Source organism: Triturus cristatus, chromosome 4_1 (assembly GCF_964204655.1).
Source record: "Triturus cristatus chromosome 4_1, aTriCri1.1, whole genome shotgun sequence".
In the NCBI taxonomy this organism is placed as follows: Eukaryota; Metazoa; Chordata; class Amphibia; order Caudata; family Salamandridae; genus Triturus; species Triturus cristatus.
This window is the reverse complement of record NC_140585.1, coordinates 1,206,887,154-1,206,900,082: the sequence shown is the minus strand read 5'-3', so window position 1 is coordinate 1,206,900,082 and position 12,929 is coordinate 1,206,887,154. Positions and strand designations below refer to the sequence as shown.

General features: G+C 49.2%; 1 protein-coding gene across 3 annotated transcripts in view; it reads right to left on the bottom strand.

The window, feature by feature from the left end:
* Positions 1-12,929, bottom strand: part of LARP4 (La ribonucleoprotein 4) — a 248,711-nt gene that overhangs the window by 148,643 nt on the left and 87,139 nt on the right. For all 3 annotated transcript variants that reach the window (XM_085654536.1, XM_085654538.1, XM_085654537.1), the window contains one exon: positions 154-290. In XM_085654536.1, the coding sequence (XP_085510662.1) occupies positions 154-290 (137 nt within the window). The remainder of the gene's footprint in view (positions 1-153; positions 291-12,929) is intronic.

The following is a 12,929-nucleotide window of genomic DNA, read 5'->3' as shown; positions in this document are numbered from 1 at the left end:
ATGAAGATTTAGCTAGGAACTACAACTAAAATATGTTTTTCATGCCATCTTATCTGAATCAACTTATTGCCCCAAGACTCCTGATCTTTGCCATTTCAAATTCAAGCAATTATCTAACAATGGTTGACAGGTTTTCTAACAATTCACACTTACACCGTAATACTTCTAAAATAAGGTCCACATCGGTGGTTAACTTCTTCACGCCTTCCATGCTGGCAATTGTCCAAATTGGAACAAACTGATCGCCATCCATTTGGGACATCAAGTACAGATCCTTTGATAGGTTTTCCCTAAAACAAATTACACGAAATAGATTAGTAAGTGCTAAATTCTCACTCATCTCAACTTCAGCTAGACACTGTATGCAAGTCACAAATGTATATCAATGATGCCTGTCTAAGTAAACCATACTAGTTTTCTATATAGCATCACATCTGCTTTTCTTCAAAAAATGTCCATAACCTGGTAGCTCATACTGAGTAAATGTAAAATGGATGAAGTTACTTACAGTCTATGACATACCTACAGGAGGCCAGATAAAGTCTTCTAGAACAAAACTTTCCGTAATTTTTACTGCATCAGTCTGTATTGCACAAGGTGGGGCTAAAGCATTAGCTGAAATTCTGGAGCATTAGGCGGTCTGGCTGTAAAAAGGTTCACATATCACAGTACTGTACTGTGGTACTACCTTACTGGACTGCACTATGGGCTCCCATATCGTCTATTGGTGAAGTTACTCTCACCTCTCCGAAGCACCAGGCCTTACTATATTTGACATGTAGTATGCTACCAGCATATCCAACTGTAAACTGAGATGGTGGCAACTCAAACACCTTAACAAAAGGCTGTACCTTTTTTCTTAAACCATGATCTTGAGTGGATCAAGATCTCCCAGTGTCTAGTAAACTAAATGGTTACTTACTTTTAGGAGTCATTTTACAGCTTGAAGAATTTTCGGGATTCAAATTCTGTGCATTATTCTACCATCTGGTGTATGGATCTGGAATTTCTCTATATAGTAGTTATTTTTTTTCTCCCCTGCCCTCTTTAGGTCTCGACTAGGCAACGCTTGTGTGGCTCTGCGAGATATGCTGCATTCAGGATACGGGCTTTAAAAATTCCACCCGTTTTAAAGGACTGCCCCCGTTACATGCGTTACTCAGAGCTTGTGAGCACTATTTCTTCCTTTAAGCTGAAGCACTGGACACCAGTACCCCTGGTTTACAAAGCTCTGTTCTAAACAGGGCTCTAAATCTATCCCCATTTGTTGTGTGCTCAAAGACAGGTCTGTTATAGCTGCAGCTGCCTCCTTCTTGCTTTTGAAACGCACGGCGTGGCGTTACAGTGCCTGCCTTCCTATGGCTGCTGCCGCATCCGTCTCAGAGCTCAACAAGCATTTGTAATGCAATAGGTCTTGCATTTGCGAGAGTTTAAGCTATTGGCAATGTAAATGACAAAGGATTTTTCTATATGCGTTTTGAAAACGTGCAAGCGGTGCGTAAACACGTACTAAGCACTTCTAGTCATTTATGAGAAGCAAGGCTGGAATTAACTGCGCCTTGCTTTGTTTAAGCAAGAACTGTATGTACAAAGTGCTTGTTTATGCACCGCTTGCAGGTTTTCAAAACACAAATGAAAGGCATTGTCATTTACAATGCCAATAGCTCAAACTCTCGCAGATGTGAGACCTATTGCACTGCAAAGCTTGTTTTCTGTTTGCTGTTGCTGGGCATCGACTGTCCGTTTGGTGCTTGTTCCTGCCTCTTCTGTTGTCAGATTGTAAGAAGCGGTCTCTGTATATACTATACCAAAGTAGGGTATAGTGTGCAAAGAGTCCAGTGGATCTCCACAGGTATTAATTTAAATATGGAGGGTAATAGCAATTCCTCAACAGGGATGAGCCGCACTTAAAGTAGGTGATATCAGTCAGTATTAACAATGATAATTAGCGCTTTGACAATTTTCAAAAATTAGGGTGCTGTATAAACTGATGGCACTGATTACCCAACAGTGCTAACAAGTCTAGTAACCTGCATATACAAATGAAAATTATTCAGTAATAGCACTCCCTAGTACAGTAACATTTGGCGCTCTTCGCCCAAAATACAAATAATGAATGATTGTATTCTCAATAAATTATCCACTATCGATGTATATTCGTCTTCTTTATTCCTTTATATTGAATTTCCCAGCAAATATTAGAAATCAAGCCAACACGTGTTTTGTCTATACCAAAATGCGTAGTCAGACTTTTTCAAGGCAATTGTGCAGATCAAAGCAAGTCACAATGATAGTCTAGTGATCAAATCCCAGATTTCACAAAAATACGGAATAGAAAAACACCGTAACGTGGGGACCGACCAAGATATGGTCAATTATTCAGACGAAAGCCTTTGAATCAAATATGTAAAACAGGCGATGGTCGATAGTATCTTCGGTCCTTCAGTAGTCATAAAAGAGCAAATATCCAAACGAGTCGAGTGTCAGGTACGCGTCATGTCTCACAAGGAAATAAAAGATCAATTCCTCAAGTAAAACCACATAACGGGCAGCCTAACTATAAGCCAGCTCCCTGGTAACGTTCTTAGCTCCACGAAAACAGTGCGCCTAGTGAACTCCTGTTGATCTCCACAAGTATAGCAGTGGCTAAAGTAGATAGCTTCCGCTCTTTTGTGGTAGTGTGGTTGAGCAAGCATGCTCATGAGGAGGATATTGTTAAGCATTTGTTGTACACACTCAGGCAAGACATGTCACACAAAGACTGAATCCAGACCAACTGTTTGTATAAAAAGTTGTTATTTTATTCCTAGAACCAAGTTCTACCTTATAGCAGGTAATTTAAAACCTTCATAAAATGTTACTTACAGCAAAACCGGGAATACTGAATTTGCAGGAACATTCAGATTACTTTTTGCAGTTGAGAAAACAGTTAATAAATGCTAGTAAGTACTTTTGATTAATTTTGGATTACAGTTCTGGCTTGGTATGATAAACACTCCTAACAGTTTACACACCACAGGACATTTCTAAGTAGGTTAACTCTAGTGCAAGCAATTGATTACTATTTGTGCAGTACAACACAGTTCAAAACATAAAATATTTTTTAGAGAAATCCCACCATTCAGTCCTATTAGAAAAACAAAGTGTTAAGTTGCAGGTAAGTAAAACTGTTTTGGTAACTTAGTTTCGGGGGTCGTAGAATGAATATGCTACTTACCAGTATGCATCTGTTCTTGGCATGTAGGGCTGCTGACATTCATATCTGTGCATAGATCGCCGCCTAGTGTTGGGTCCGGATGTTTGCACGTTGTTGTCCTGGAAGAGTCTTCGAAGTATCCTTGGATAGGTGACTCCTCCCCTGGACTACAGTGCGCATGGGCATCCTCTCCATCCTCAGATTGTTTTTCGCCATTGTGGCAGTGATGGAGTAGATACAGAAAGTGATGACCATGCTTGCAATAATTCTGAGAGCTGCAGCTGCGACAGGCGCCGGGGAGGAGGGAGGGCGATATGAATGTCAGCAGCCCTACATGCCAAGAACAGATGCATACTGGTAAGTAGCATATTCAGTTCGAGGCATGTGGGCTGCTGAATTCATATCTGTGCATAGAATACATAGCAGTGCCCTCTATTGGCGGCGGCTACCCGTGCCAGCTGCAGCGGTCTGAAAAAGTGTTTTGAGAACAGCCTGTCCTACAGCTGCCTGCTGTTTTGACTGCACATCTACGCAATAGTGTTTTGTAAATGTGTGTGTAGTGGACCATGTGGCTGCTCTGCATATATCATGCAGGGGAATGTTTCCTAGGAAGGCCATGGAAGCCCCCAACTTGCGTGTTGAGTGGGCTCGTGGTGGAATAGTTAATGTGCGTTTTGCCTTTTGATAACAGATTTGAATACACAACTATCCATCTGGCTATCCCTGCTTTGGAGATGGCGTTACCTTTGTGGTGTGGGGCAAAGGCAACGAACAGTTGTTTTGTCTTCCTGAAGGGTTTAGTCCTGTCGATGTAGTACATGAGGGCCCTCCGTACATCTAGTGTATGTAATGCCCTCTCTGCAACAGTTTGTGGGTTTTGGAAGAAAACGGGCAGTTCAATAGTCTGGTTCATGTGGAACTGCGATATTACCTTGGGCATGAATTTGGGGTTGGTACGTAGTACGACCCTGTTGGCGTGAACCTGAATAAATGGCTCTTGAACGGTTAGTGCCTGGAGTTCACTAACTCTTCTTAGGGAAGTGATCGCTACCAGGAAGGCTACTTTCCAGGTAAGGAATTGAATCTCGCATGAGTGTAGAGGTTCAAAGGGTGGACCCATCAGGCGTGTAAGGACCAAGTTGAGGTTCCACATTGGAGCCGGTGGGTGACTAGGTGGAATGACTCGTTTGAGTCCTTCCAAGAATGCTTTGATGGCAGGCACTCTGAAGAGAGAGAGGTGCTGCCTGGTTTGCAGATAGGCTGATATTGCGGTCAAATGGACCCGTATAGAGGTGTACGCCAGATTGCATCGGTATAGGTGTAAGAGGTAACATATGATGTTGTGGATGGATGCGTCCAGCGGGTTAGTCATTATTACCGCAATAAATGACGAACCGTTTCCATTTGGCTGCATAGCAAGCTCTTGTAGTGGGTCTCCTGGCCTCCTTGATGATGTCCATACAGTCAGGTGGCAGATTGAGATAGCCAAACTCTAGGACTTCAGGAGCCAGATCGCCAGGTTCAGCTGTTGCGGATCTGGGTGCTGAACCTCTCCATGGTTCTGCGTCAAATGCGCGGGTTTGATCCGCAGCCTTTGATGCGGTACCACGGAAAGTTCGAGGAAGGTGGTGTACCACGGCTGGCGTGCCCACGTGGGAGCAACTAGGACGAGTGTCAGGGAGTGTTGTCGGAGTTTGCGAGCCACCAGCGGTATCAACGGCGCTGGGGGAAAAGCGTACGCAAATTTGCCGGACCAGTTCATACATATCGCATTGCCCTGCGACTGCGGGTGTGGGAATCTGGCGGCGAAGCTTTGGCATTTTGCGTTTTCGCTTGTCGCGAATAGGTCTATTTCTGGGTGACCCCACTGCTGGAAGTACGGTTGGAGTACCGATGGGTGTAACTCCCACTCGTGCATCTGGTGGCTGTGTCTGCTGAGCAGATCCGCCATCTGGTTGTCCTTGCCGGGGAGGTGTTCCGCCATGAGGAACATGTTCCTCTGAATGGCCCACTTCCACATGCTCTGAGCCAGATGAGACAACTGTGGAGAGTGTGTCCCTCCCTGCTTCTGTATGTAGTACATTGCGGTCATGTTGTCCGTCCGGATCAACACGACCTTGTTGCACAGATGTACTTTGAAAGCCTTCATGGCCAGGAAGATTGCCATCAGTTCCAGAAGGTTGATGTGCATCTTCTTCTGTTGTGTCGTCCATAGTCCCTGCACTGTGTAGTGGAGTACATGAGCTCCCCAACCCTGGAGAGACGCGTCCGCTGTCAGTACTATTTGTGGAACAGGCTCTTGGAACGGTCGGCCCTTGCAAAGGTTTTGTGGATTCCACCAATGCAGAGAGTTGTATGCCCGACCGCTCACCAACACTAGGTCTTTCAACTGTCCTTGAGCCTGATTCCACTGACGTGCTAGGCACTCCTGAAGTGGGCGCATATGTAATCTCGCGTGCGGGACTATGAAGATGCAGGAGGCCATCATGCCTATCAACTGCATAAACACTCGCGCTGGAAGCGAGTGGTTGGGTCTGAACTTGGAGATCAGCGCTTGTATGACGTTGATCCTCACTAAATTTGGCTGAGCTGTGGCCGCCAGAGTGTCTATAGTCGCACCTAGGTACTGTTGTACGTGTGCGGGCTGGAGATGAGACTTTGGGTAATTTAGTGAGAATCCCAGACTGTGAAGAAGGTGAATGGTACGGGACACGTGGCTTGCACATTGCTGGGCCGATCTCGCTTGAACGAGCCAGTCGTCTAGGTAGGGGTAGACGTGTATGTGCTGTCTCCGTAAATGTGCCGCCACCGTAGCTAGGCACTTTGTGAAAACCCTGGGCGCTGTTGTCACGCCGAAGGGAAGGACTTTGAACTGATAGTGCTGCCCCTGAACAGTGAACCTGAGGTATTTTTTGTGTGAGGGGTGGATGGGTATGTGAAAATACGCATCCTTGAGGTCCAGTGATGCTAGGAAGTCTCCCTGCTGGAGAAGCGGAAGGACTTGCTGTAGAGTGAGCATGTGAAAGTGCTCCGAAAGAATGTACTGGTTCAGGGGTCTCAGGTCTAATATAGGCCTGAGCGACCCGTCCTTTTTTGGAATTAAGAAGTAGAGGGAGTAAACCCCCGTGCCCCGCTCGTGGACGGGTACGACCTCGATAGCGCCTTTTAGAAGCATACTTTCTACCTCTTGCTGTAAGAGCGTCAAGTGCTCTGAGGACATAGGACGGTTTCTTGGTGGTATTGTGGGTGGAGTGGAAGTTAACTCCAGACAGTAACCGTATTTTATAATATCTTTGACCCACCTGTCCGTGGTGATGGAGTTCCACGTGGACAGGAACCGTTGTAGCCTTCCCCCGACAGGTGTTATGTGGTCGGGAGGAAGGGAGAGGGCGTCACTGCTTGTTCTTGGGGGAGGACCTGGTGTTGCCGTAGCCACGTCCTCTGCCCTTGGTACTGGAGCCACGATAGCCACCTCGGGTGTTCTTATCGTAGGTGGTCTGCGTATTACCCTTGTTATATGTTTGTTGTGACCCCTGTCCTCTGCCTGCTCCCTTGTTTCCGGGGCGACGAAAGGAGCCGCTCCGAAAGGACTGAGTTTGTAGGGCGCCCATGGACTTTGCAGTGTCCGTGTCCTTTTTTATCTTCTCGAGGGTGGCGTCAACCTCAGGCCCGAACAAAAAGTCGGGGTTGACGGGCTGATTAAGGATATTGTTTTGTACCTCAGGCTTGAATCCTGAGATACGTAGCCAGGCGTGACGTCGTAGGATGACGCTAGTGTTGATGGCCCTGGCAGCCGTGTCAGCAGCGTCTAGTGCACATTTGATGGCAGCATTTGTGAGTAGCTGTCCCTCTCTGATAAGGATTTCTGCACCTTCTTTGTAGGGGTCAGGGAGGTGTTGAAGGAGTTGCTCCATTGTGTCATAGTGCGCCCTATCGTAGCGAGCGAGGAGCGCTTGAGTGTTAGCTATGCGCCATATGCTTGCAGCTTGTGCGGCAACTCGCTTGCCGGAGGTCTCCAGCACCTTGGACTCCTTGTCCGGGGGAGGAGCGTCACCCGTTGTCTGCGAGTGTGCCCTCTTGCGGGCATTCGCCACAACGATGGAGTCGAGTGGTAATTGTCCTCTGATGTAAGTAGGATCCCCAGGTGCTGATCTGTATTTCTTATCGATCCTGGGGTTTATCACTCGTGCCCTGGTGGGTTCCCTGAAAATGTCAGTGGCTGGCTTAAGGACCCCCTTCAACATTGGCAGAGTCTTTACATGTCTTTCTGAGGATGCAAAGGTGTCCATTAGAAAGTCATCTTCGATGATATCAGAGTGAAGCTGTACATCATGGTTGTTCGCCGCCCGTTCAATCAGAGCGTTGAACGCCGCAGTATCCTCTGTGGGTGACGTTTTTGCCCCATATAGTTGTGGGTCCTGTGCATCAAGAGGTGCACTGGGGTCTGCAGGGTCGCCCCAAGTTTGGTCAGGGTCCTGCTGGTCATCAGGGTCCGTGTCCACATGGTAGGGGACTTGTTCACCCATGTAGTCCTCCAATGCATCCGTGTCGGAGCGTGTGGGGGAGGCCCGGTGTGGATCCTGGTAGGGTGAATGAAAGGGTTCATACAGGAGAGGTTCTGTGTCCACAGGCAGCTTCCTCTTTAGCGGGATCCTGAAAGGTTCCAATGGCGGTTCCGAAGTTATCCTTCGGTCGTGGAGAATCATCCTGCCAGTGTCGGCGTCGATGACGCGTGACGGAGACGGCTCGACAGGCGTAACCGCAGTTTTGGTGGCCTGTGTCCTGAGTTGAAACGCCTTCGGGATTGTGGATGGAGGCAAGCCGAAGGTAATGCTGGTCGGCACCGACGAAACCGCTGGATCGATCGAACCCGACTGGTCCTGGAGGGCAGCCTTGGTTTTGCAGCCTGGCATTGCGCCAGGCCGTACTCGGGGCGCCTTAGAGGTCGTGGCCCCCGCCAGGGTCGTCGAGGCGGCTGCAGATATCTTCTGCGCCCGTGGTGCATCGAGCCGAGGTGCGGAGATCACCGTCGACGTCTTCGACACGTGAGGTTTCGGTGTCGTCGAGGGAGTGCTGCGAGGCGTAGCAGGCGGGACGGCCCTCGGTGTCGGTGGCGTCGACGCCGGTAACCGAGCAGGTTTTTCGGCGCCGATGGCCTTCTTCCGTTTGTCGACTCCCATGTCGCCCGTCTCGAGTTCGGCACCGAAGTCCCCCTTGGTGCGGTCGGTGCCGACACGGTGCGCCGGCGTCGAAGGTGTTGAAGGCCTCGATCCGACTAGCGCCACTTTCAGTTTCGGTTTCGTAGGAACCTGAGCAGCTTTCGGTTTCGGTTTCGTGGAAGGGAAACCAGCTGGCTTAAGCGGTAATGGCTGCCGCTGAACGTCCGAGGCCGGGCCCGAGGGCGGGGCCGAAGGACTGCGTGATAGGTCTCGGGTAAGGCCCGAAGGCGATCCCTCGACCGGAGCCATAGTCTGTGGCACTGGTGAATTCTCGGTTTGAACAGGTAGGCCTTGTTCATCATCGGAGCTACTCTCTTCGGCCCCTAAGGCCTCCTCGTCGTCTCCTACCTCGGTGTCGTCTTCACCTCTGTGGAAGAGTGACTCGTCGGCCCCGTCCGATCCGGGTTCTTGGTCGGAAACGGGACTGGAGGGTAAGACTTCTACTTCTTCGACGTCGTCCGCGTCGTCGAAGATGTCAGCTGGGGCCGGTGCCGCGTGCTGCGCTTCGAGCCTCGCCGCTCGACGATTCCGCAGAGTCTTCTTTGAACGGAACCGGGCACAGGCCATACATGTCGACTCGTCGTGGTCCGGCGAAAGGCATTTGTTGCACACCGGATGGACGTCGATGTGTGGGTACTTCGCATTACATACCGGACACCTTTTGAATGGCGTCCTCGATTCCATCGTCGAAGTAGTTGATGGGCAGGTAAATGCGAACAAAGTCGGTGCTGAAAGTTAGTAAACTAACAGAGTATCGAAAACCGATCGATAAACAGTACCGACGCGAACTAAAGGCCTTGTGGCCTCGACAAAATTTTTTCCTAACTTGAGCTAAGATAGCACATCCGAACCCAATGGCGGAAAAAAACAATCTGAGGATGGAGAGGATGCCCATGCGCACTGTAGTCCAGGGGAGGAGTCACCTATCCAAGGATACTTCGAAGACTCTTCCAGGACAACAACGTGCAAACATCCGGACCCAACACTAGGCGGCGATCTATGCACAGATATGAATTCAGCAGCCCACATGCCTCGAACCCAAGGTTCCCCGAGGTTCAGGTTGGCCCTCAAGGGGCACCACCAGCGGCACTAGGATGCAGAGTGCAAATGTAAGCCAATAGTGCTAGGAGGTACCTTGGTTGGGGACTGATCACAGGCAGGCCACTGTCTCAAGAGCCAAGCTTCTAGGGGTAAGATCAGGGCAATGGGGGTCCCAAGTTACCACAAAGTCCACAGCACCAGCGGTGCAGGGGGCAGGGGAAAGGTGGTGTCAGGACCCCAATGGAATTCAATGGAAGACCGTCACAGAAAAGGACTAAATGCTGGAGCCAGAAGACTGGAGAAAGGGAACCAACACCTGGAGGATGAATTTGAAGAGTTGCTGGACACAGTCGGTCAGGCAGCTCAGGTCACAGGAGCTGTGGATGGAGGGGTGTCCTTTCGTGTCGGATTCTTCTCACTGGTTTTGGTCGCAGTTGGGCGAACAATTCGGATTGAGGCTGTAGGCTTCAAGGTGAAGGTCGTGGAGGTTGTTAAATGCTGGCACTCTGATCAGGATCGCTGGTGGGACCTCGTTGGGATGTTGGGCCACTACCTTGGGCAACGTGTACAGAGTGGTGAGACCTCACAGATCTAGTGGAATCTGGAGTCCTTGGCTTCGGTTGGTTAAAGCCGGTGCCCACGGGGCACAGGAGTTCTTTTTGAAGGCAGGGCAGGTCTCCCGGGGTTCTTTGAGGCTGCATAACACGCCCGGTTCCGCTCTCATGGGTTCAGAGCAGGAGACAGGCCAGTAGAGCAAGAGCCAAATCTCATTTTGCAGTTTGGCTCTTTGGTCCTTCTGTTCACGTCAAATGTGAGGCGGCAAGGTTCAGGGGTGTCCCCAAATACTAGATTTAGGTGTATGCAGTGTGGGACCAATGGGTCCCTTCCCTGGGGTGTCCACGCCCCCTAGTGCCACCCTCCCGTGGGAAGAGGGCATTAGCCTCTTCCTAATTAGAGGAGACTCCTAACTACAAGAAGGCAGGGAGAGAGATGTGTGCTTCACCTCTCCTACCCCACCTGCGGGGTGGCAAAGGTGGGCACCCCTCCCTTCCTGGCTAGGTTTTCCAGTCAGTTCTCCCATCCAAAACGAGGGTCAGAACCGGTGGGACCAAGTTGCTGATAGCAGCAAAAGGCTGGGGAAAGCCAACTAAGGTGGCAGGCCTTTAAAGCTCCCTCTTCAAGGACTCTACCCATCCTGGGGGAGGAGGTACGACACCTCTGCACAGGATGTGCTTTGTTCCCGGACCCAGAGTAGAGGCTTTCTACCAAGGGGTCAAGAACCCTGTCTGGTGGTGGCAGATGGCTGGGAGACAGTCAGGAAACACCAGAATTGGTTGTTTTTCAGGGGGCATCTCTAAGATGCCCTCTGAAGGCATTTATTAAATCCAACACAGGCATCAGTGTGGGGTTAATGTGCTGGGAAGTATGGAATACATTAAAGTCATCATGGAGCTGGTGTTGATCTCCCAAGCAATGTACTAAAAATGGCTTCACTGCACTTAGTGTCTGTGAATGGCACAGGCACTGTAGGGGCAGATTGCGGTTGCATCTATTCCCTCACCTGGGCATGGTGCACCCTGCCTTTAGGGCTGTATGGCCTGTTAAAGGAGTGACTTACCAGGCCCCTGGCAGTGCTGGTGGGCATGGTACACAGTGATGTGGGCTATGTCAACGCTGTGGTTCGGTCTGCACCAAAGCAACCCGTCTGCATTGGTAGAGTTGGGGTGAAAGGTCTCTGAGGGTGGCGCAATATATGCTGCAGACCTCAGAGGCCTTCTCTGGTCACAAGGCCCTCAGTACCAAAGGTACCTTTAACAAGGGACTTACAGGTGGCCCAGAGGTATGTCAATTGTGGGTACTAAAGTACAGATTTCGGAAAGAAAAGGTGCCGAGGCCTGGTTAGCAGGATCCCAGCACACACTCAATTAAGTTGGCATCAGGTATCTGGCAAAGAGTTCGGGGGTAACCATGCAAAAAGGGGCACTTTCTTACACAGACACCCTACCCGGAAGTTTCCCTCTTGGTGGCCATCTTAAGTTTCTTTTTTGTGAGCTTCCTGTTGACATACTGTAGGACTTCCCCCTGTTTACTTGTGTTGCTCCTTTCTTGGGTGAATCTGGTAGGTCGCCTGTGTAGGAAGCTGGGTTTCTGGTGCAGTAACCCCACCCCCACACGTTTGACAGACTACTGATACACCATGGCTTGATGTGCCTTGGGTCCCTGCCAATCAGGTTCCCAGGGACTGTGTTCTTTCCCATAACTGAACCTTGTACCCCAAATTGGCACCTCTGGCCACATGTCAATCCCTTTTATAAGGTACCAAGGGCACTGTGGCCAGAGAAGGTTTCCAAGGGCTGCAGCACTTATTGTGCCACCCACAGAGACTCTGTACCTTTTCACACACACTGCCATTGTAGGCTGCGTGTTTTGGTGTAGAACAAAGTGAAGAGTCAACAAGGCACATCCCTGTGTGCCATGCCTGCAAGCCACGGCCCTGGCATAGGTCAGCCACCCCTCTAGCTGGCGGCACTATCTACAGTGTCTAAACCAATTCTTAGACATTATAAGTGCAGGAATGCCATTAAGAGTATATGGTGCTGGAAGTTTGTCATTACAAACTCTACAGCACCATATTGGCTTTACAGAAAACTGGGAAGTTTGGTATCAAACTTCTCAGCACATTAAACTCACATGGATGCCGGTGTGGGATTTAATGAAAAATGCACTCAGTGGGCATCTTAGAGATGCCCCCCGAAAAACGACCAGCCCAGAAACAAAGCCTTTTCCTGGGCTGCAATGCTGAACGTGCATGCCTTTGCTCCTCTTGAGTCTTCAGGGTCTTCAATTTAAACTCTGCACAGGCCTCACAGGAGTCTGATTTGCCATTTATTGGCAAACAAAGATTACAGACCTGATGGATGTCCCACTTTGCGAACTCATGATGGCACTGTGGGTAAAAATGGAACAAAGTCTTCTGCATTTCATGCTGAGCATTCAACAGAATTCTCCAATACCCCTTTTCTTTCGATATTTTGTATATTTTCTTCTACGAAAACCCAGTTTGCTGCTTATTTTGCCTGTAGCTTGAAGTTAGTCACGATGGTGCTATTCTCCACGGCAGAAAAAAAAGAATCTGAAGGTGGCGACACCCATTACAAAGATAAAATGAGGTAAGGTTTAAGGACATCAACACCTGATGAATGGCCTACAACAGACTGATATGGAGGCGAAAATCTGCAAAGACCAGAGTCCACCTCCCACAATAACCCCCCCAACCCAGTAGTGACAGTCACCCCAACCAGCACTAGAAGAGAACAGGAGGAGCCTGCCAAACCAATTGCTTTTAAACAGCCATTAAATTACGGCATTTCGTGAGCAGTTTAAATTTTTTTAAACCTTGGTGTTAAGCCACTGGAAGTTCCATTCTATTGTAGAGCTTACACGAGTCACCTGGAATAGTCCTCCAAGGACAC